Raw genomic sequence first — 7,082 nt, 5'->3', positions numbered from 1 at the left:
GTCAGCAGCAGGCTTTAATTCGAAGCAAATAGGCTGCTAGGCCGCTGTCAAAAAGTGAGTGCAGCATTTACACTATAATTGCAATTCATAGAGACAAAACACTATAGAATTAGTAGAAACCACTACAGAGCACACAGCTTTCTTTGCCTTTTTCTTCTGCCATGTTGTACATTCAATATTTATAAGTATTTTTATTGGGCTGTGGGACAAATCCTATATTTATCATATTTAATCCCCTCTGTTCCAAAATAAACGTATTTATATGATGTGCATAAACCAGTCACTATAAAATTACATACATGCTCCTGTAAAATAATACTAGTACCAACATGTAATGATTGTAGTACTTTGAAAGGAGAAAATAGCAAAATTTATATGGTCCATAGGTTAAAAATGGGGCAAATATTGAATAATAGAAGCACAATTATTCTAGGACAGATATCCAAATGCAAATCAGAATTCAAAGTTTCAAACAATCTCTTTTGCATAACATCTGTGTCCCTATTCAAATCTAAATGCATATTCCATCAGAATCCATCCATCCCCCAACCAAGAGGGCAGGCCATGATACAAATCCAGTCCAGGTGCCTCACACCAATCGAATTCACAGTGATGCCAGCTTCCGAGTCATGCCCAGCGCCTTTAGGATGAACGCATAAGTAAACGCATCCTCCTGTAATTTCTCGAACCTGCAATCATAACCCCAGCCAAATTAAGACGCCTAACTAATATATATTGCACCACACTAGCTCTAAGTAAGAACCGCCGGTTTACCTTCCCGATTTGGAGAAGTGTCCAGCTCCCAGCTCGCACTTGAACAGCACAAGATTGTCATCTCTCTTCAGCTCCCTCAGCTTCGCCACGTATTTCGCAGGCTCAGAGTACATCACGCGTGGATCTGGTTTGTTATCACCAACAACACCGAGTCAGATACTCAGCTAGCTACCACAGACCAACCACAAATGCCGTTTAAGCCTTCAGATACCGTTTAAGCCTGCAGTGACAAGAATGTTGGGATACTCTTGCGCCATCACCTGTGGCGTCCACAAACAAATGACACAGGGTGATGCAATATTTCAATTTACAAATAAAGATCTGCACTTGCATTGTCAACAGGAGAATACGATTTCATGTAATAATAGAATTCTTCTTTTCTTGGATCACCCCACTCCTGAACCAAGGACAGCGACACATGGATTCATAAGAACCGGCAAGAATAAAAATTGCGATACGACACCGAACATGGAATAATTTTGAGGAAATAGATACCTCCCATTCAGCTGTTGTCAGTGGGATAGTTGGATCAAGCATAGTTGTGACAACATCAACAAAAGGCACTCCAGCAACAGCTGCCCTGAATAAGTCAGGCCTCATATTTAGGACAGCACCCATCAATAAGCCACCTGCGCTTCTGCCATTAATGCAAAGCTTTTCCCTGGAGCAGTACTTGCTTTTTATCAAGTGCTCAGCACAATCAATGAAATCAGTGAAAGTGTTTTTCTTCTTCAACAGTTTCCCATCCTCGTACCACTTCCGGCCCATTTCACCACCACCGCGGATATGAGCTATCACATATATAAAGCCCCTATCTACCAGAGAGAATCGTGACCCTCTAAAACTCGGATCTATGCATATCTGTAGCCATAAGAACAAAGAAAACAAGAGCACGGTTTTATCACAATAACTTCTATTATATTTATTCCTGAAACCTGGAACCATCTCATAGTCTCGATGCCAAGTTGTCACATGCAGTTACTACTAGTTAGACATTGCTGGTTCCTGCCAAGGAATCTTTCTCAGCGAGGAAACACTAGAATAACTGAATGCTAAAGAATTGTTGTCATTTGAAAACAATGATGAATAAAACAGCTAATGAATGCATGATAGCACATTAGCAAATAAGTATAGTCTGTACATGATGCACATATAAAGAAGAACACAAACTTTCAAACGAACCAAAGGAAGTTGACATAAACTATCACTATCAGCCTGCTCAGCAGTGCTTGCTGCGGTTGCAGCTGCAGCAAGCCATGCTACAGTACAAGCCTGCATTTATAACTGCAGCTAGCGCAGTGTACATGCCAATCTTGAAATTTGTTCAAACTTCGAAGTGTTAAAAATTGCAGAAAGATTCCTTATTACAGTTTACCAAATAGCAAAAAAGAAAATAAACAAACAGAACGTACCTCATAGGAGCCATAGCCATAGAGTAGCATAGGGTCTGAGCCATCAAGCTTCACAAGATCATTTCTGTATAGAATGGACATGGGGACCTGAGTGCCATCAGCAGCAGCAGCCCATTTTCTTTCTGTTACATAATTTGATGCATTGAATCCGCCTAAAATCTAAACAACATTGAGAAGATCAATTCTCCATGGGTTTGTAAAAAAATAAAAAGAAATCACTGGCTAGAAAACCATAAATAAATAATATTGCAATTGATAGCTTACAGTATGGATCTTCTTCAGCACAGACACCCCTGAATCCATATCATAGTCATAAACAGAGGGTGGAGTCCGCATTGAGCTATAATGAAATCGTAGAACAGATGAATGAAACTGAGACTCCTCAGGGTCCACAGCATATGTTGGATCAATAAAATCAATCGCTCGACCTCCCTGGAGTTGTCCAATTGACTCTCCAATAGCAGGTAGCCGATATACGATCACTTTGGGAAGGCCATTCTCACGCTCATATACAGCAATATGGTTGTCAAAGAGCTGGAAGTCTTGTATTTTCACACTGAAGAGAGTTTCAGTTTGATATGTGTAAGTGCATCAATCCTATTTGTGGGTTTTGGTGAATAGATGACGATGCATATAAAGAGCTAGCGGTATTTCATGAGATTTACATTTACATATAATTGTGAAAAGTGCAAATAAAACATGAGATCCCACAATTCTAACTTCGTGAAAGATGTGGCACCATGGTTCAACTTGAGAGAAGTTTTAGTTCCATTTTAAATTTGTTTTATCTTCTCGAGTATAGGATGTTGTACTATAAAGAGGAAGAGGGATCGAAAATTCATTACTTGCATGTGTCAAAATGTGCTAAGAAATATTTATACTCATCAGCCCTTGGCACTCCCAAAATTACTCCAAAAGGATTCCTTGAAAATCCCTAAAAAAGAGAAAGCCTTCTTTTCTTTTTCTTCCTCTATTTTTCTCACTTCCTAGAATTTCCTAATATCACTTTGAATTGTCAGACATGATGTCATGTTAGACTCCAAACCCCCCTCGGAAATTCCAGTGCGAGATGCTCCCGAGATCAAACCCCTTTGACCGGCTGTGCCCGCGTGCATTTCTCCTTCCGCCTCAGAAATACATAGTCACCTTGGCTAGAATTTCCGAGGGGGAGCTCTCCTATGCAGTATCGACTCTCTGGCCAAGCTGAGCGAATTTATTTCACTCACTCTCTTTCTCTCTCTCTCTTGTCCATTCAATTCACTCACCCACTTTGAGACAAAGGTTTGCTCTCTCTTTAACTCTCTCACACTTCCTCTCACTCGCATAGATTCCCATCATGTGAGATTGGAGTGAGTTCTTCGTTGGATCTCAACTTCAAGAATAAGATCCATCTCTTGAGCACTTGTGGCACCCATCAACAATTCGTTTTTCGTTCTATTACTCTTGGGTTCTTGGTACCCTAGCCGACTAGGTGATGCATGGTGACACCCTTGATTCATGCTTCCTAAGGGCGACCAGGAAGTTAACCATTTGTCCTAGTGGAAACCCCAATTTGATCTTTGTGGTCGCTTGGGAAAGAGGGGAGTTGAAAGAGACTCTAAAGACCTTTGTGGTCACCTCAACAATGGAGACGTACACACAACTTTGTGGTGTGGCCGAACTGTCTCCGTGTTCTTGTGACTTGTGATTTTATTATTTGTTGTGGCAGCATGATTGTCATTGTGCGTAGGTGGTGGAACAAGCAAAAGGCATGAAAACTCTTAGGCCTTGTTTGGATCCTTGGGACTGAATTCCATTCTAATAATCCTAATCTAAACATAAATCGATTAAGCTAATATGGTTTTATACAAAATTTATTTGTATACTATTGTTGGCCATATGTGAGAATATTTATATGCTACATTTTACTATAATGGAGCTTGCCAGGGATCGCGTTATAAATTGTGAAGTAGAATCATAGCCTAGTGATACTAAAGTCAATTTCCACACCTCGTCCTATGAATTTAGGATAGGCTTATATCTAAACTTGGGAAAGTGGTGGAATGTCAAATTCCAAACTAAATAACCTACTCTATTAAGTAAATTCCAATTCCTTCAAAATCAAGTGATCCAAATCAAGGTTATTAAAATGGTAAAACGTTGGAACGCTCATGGGTCAAATTTTGACTTGTAAACGTTTAAACTTTGTTTAAACGTAGTTTTAAACAACACAGGAAAAATACCAATACATCATAATTTCAGACAATAATATGAAGTTAAATACCAAAATAGAGAGGTTAGTGGCCTACCAAAACTTCACCCATGAGCTAGATTGAACCTCAAAAGTAACTAATAGACTGGACCCAAAAGTAGCTAATGGTCTAAAATGCATAAAACACTGTGTTTTACAGTTTAGAGCGCCAAAACGCTAAAACGTGGTTTCAACCTCTAATTAGAGTTTTGACGTTTAAACGTACTTTAAACATCGTTTAAACGTAGTTTTAATAACACTGATCCAAATGGCCCCTTAGTGTTTGAGTATTTCAATTCAGTTAGTCTAAATATGTTCCCCCAAAAGTGTGATATGTGTACATTACGTATAAACCACAAAAATATCTTCTGAAATTTGTATGACAATAATGTAAGTACCTTTCTCTATGTGGTAGCAGTATAGTGGTCTCAGCTACATTATCCAGTGGACAAGCAACCAATTCAGAATTGTAGAATTCATCACTTCGCCTCTTAATAAAGAAATGATTTCCACGATGACTAGCTGTTGTATCAATGCCATACACACGAGGTGTCAAAACAGCAAGTTCCTTGTTCTGTTTGGGTATGTCCAGGTAGAATATAAAGCTTGTGTTTTTGCTTCCAGATTCAACAAATAAATATCTCTTGCTTTCAGAAGCTTGAAGGCCTAGAGAAAATGTATCATCTTTCTCATGATACAAACAAGCATCACTTGATTGGTCAGACCCTAACTTATGTAGCCATACCTGCAAAAGCCATTACAAAGGTAAGATAAATGTAAAAGTATAAAACACTACAAAAAAATTAAAGAAAAAGATTCAATAACAATATAACATAGCATATACAGTCACAACAACCATAACTAAAGAATCTGAAAAAAAAATCACCAGAAGTTTCAACTGAACTCGCAAAACTAGAGGTATGCCATGTAGGAGTTAGAAGAAGCGGAGGAACAAGCGACCTACTTTATCTGGCCGAAGTATACTATCCATTGTAATGTAAACGAGGTGGTCGTCACCAGCCCACTCAATGTCAGAAGTAATTCCTTTAAGTGGTTGCCCAACGTATTCTCCACTCTCCGTGTCAATGACATAGACCGTGTAGATTTCATCACCTTTAGTGTCTTCAGCGTAAGCAACTAGCTTGTTGTTGGGACTGACCTGAAACAAACATTTAAATTTAGATTATGTTAGATACATATAAGAGATATCTGATAGGCACAGGCATGAGGAGCAGAACCATAGAGACTGACAGAAGCTGTAGGTGGGCCAAAATCACACCTTGAAAGCTCCGATGCTGTAGTAGTCGTGGCCCTCAGCCTTAACATTCTCATCCAGGATAATATGCTCATCAGGGGCATCAGGTCCTGTGGGCATCACATCGTGGACTGTAATAGGAGCATCAGTCGATACGGGACGCCTACAGTGTTGCACATACTCCTTGCCAGTCAATGTCCTTTCATAGTAGTAGTACCGCCCTTTGCGAAGAGGCGCATCTATATCATCTTCCTTTATTCTTCCTCTGATTTCAGCATATATTTCATCCTCAAGTTGCTTGACATCTCCAAGAGAGTTACCAGGGTTAGCAGAAGAGGACTGAGGCTACTCACGACAGCACAGAATCATCTGCACTACCAATCCACTGGAAACAACCCGTGTAGTAGTAGTACTGTCTACTACTACATTATAGAGTACTACGTTCCCGAGTAGAGAGCTAGCAACCACACTGAAGTCTGAACAGACGCTATACAACTACATTCCAATTTCTAAGTGATATATAATATCAATAGCACAATCTGGTAAGTTGGAAACACTGGCAAGTGATTGTCAATTGTCATGTCAAAACAATAGATCGCATGTGGGTAGATCTCAAGCTAATGCCTAATAGCACGCTAAAGGCATCTCGCATGTGAGTAGATCCCAAGTCCCCGACTGACCGGACATGACGGCGGCGGTGTAGTCGTTCTCGGCGCGGAGGTGCGCGAGGACGTCCGGGTCGGATCGAGAGTCGTCGCGGAGCCAGTAGTAGTTGTCGACGCGGACGTCGCCGTGCTCAACGAGCTGCCGCGGGACCTTCTTGGCCACCGGCGGCGCCGCCGCCGCCATCGCTGCGAAGGAAGGGCTGCTGTAACAGGAAGGGGGGCTGAAGCCGGCGGAGGAGAGGAGGAGGAGAACGCGGCGGAGTGAGAGCTGGGACGGGGCGGGGGCTGGGGAGATAGGGCGCACGGGAGGGGGCAGACGAGGGAAGGATCCGGCCAGCCGGAGCATCGCCTCCCTTATTGATTTTTTTCTCGCTTCCGGCTCTTTTCTTTGAGCTTTCTCAGTGCCAAAAGCTGAAACAAACAGCTACTCCAATTTCTAATAAACTAGTTTTTATTTTTTAGCTAACAAACTAAAAATCTAATTTCTATAAACTAAGTCATAAATTGATATGTTTGAAAGCATCTTAATTTTTATAAACCAATTTCTTAAGAATTGGGGGCTTTCAAATGGGGTCTAAGGACCCTTTAATATGACTTTACCTTTTAAAAAATAGCTTTGGCTTTGGCTTATTGGTGTGAGTAGCTTTTCTGACAGAGTCAAAGCTATAATGTAAATTATTTAGCAATATGACTTCTATATTATTTTGCAAAATAAACCTTCTAACTTTATTTTTTTTATTCAATAT

General features: G+C 40.5%; 1 protein-coding gene across 3 annotated transcripts; it reads right to left on the bottom strand.

Moving 5' to 3' along the window:
* Positions 1–355: 355 nt before the first annotated feature.
* Positions 356–6,744, bottom strand: LOC100281516 (protease 2). Of its 3 annotated transcripts, NM_001154434.2 has the most exons (11): positions 6,352–6,690; positions 5,696–5,976; positions 5,381–5,575; positions 4,815–5,161; positions 2,451–2,742; positions 2,187–2,345; positions 1,270–1,635; positions 1,106–1,171; positions 986–1,034; positions 775–898; positions 470–689 (listed from the first exon to the last, which is right to left on the bottom strand). In NM_001154434.2, exons 1-11 carry the CDS (start codon positions 6,680–6,682, stop codon positions 605–607), a joined length of 2,295 nt encoding a protein of 764 aa, NP_001147906.2. In that variant the 5' UTR covers positions 6,683–6,690; the 3' UTR covers positions 470–604. The 3 variants fall into 3 exon arrangements, with proteins under 3 accessions (XP_008647804.1, XP_008647805.1, NP_001147906.2); XM_008649582.4 differs by lacking the exon at positions 1,106–1,171 and having other exon boundaries at positions 356–689; positions 6,352–6,744; XM_008649583.4 differs by lacking the exons at positions 1,106–1,171; positions 1,270–1,635 and having other exon boundaries at positions 356–689; positions 6,352–6,744.
* Positions 6,745–7,082: the final 338 nt, after the last annotated feature.

This window comes from Zea mays, chromosome 6 (assembly GCF_902167145.1).
Source record: "Zea mays cultivar B73 chromosome 6, Zm-B73-REFERENCE-NAM-5.0, whole genome shotgun sequence".
Taxonomy (NCBI): Eukaryota; Viridiplantae; Streptophyta; class Magnoliopsida; order Poales; family Poaceae; genus Zea; species Zea mays.
The sequence above is the reverse complement of the archived record's forward strand: the minus strand, read 5'-3'. Positions and strand labels throughout refer to the sequence as shown.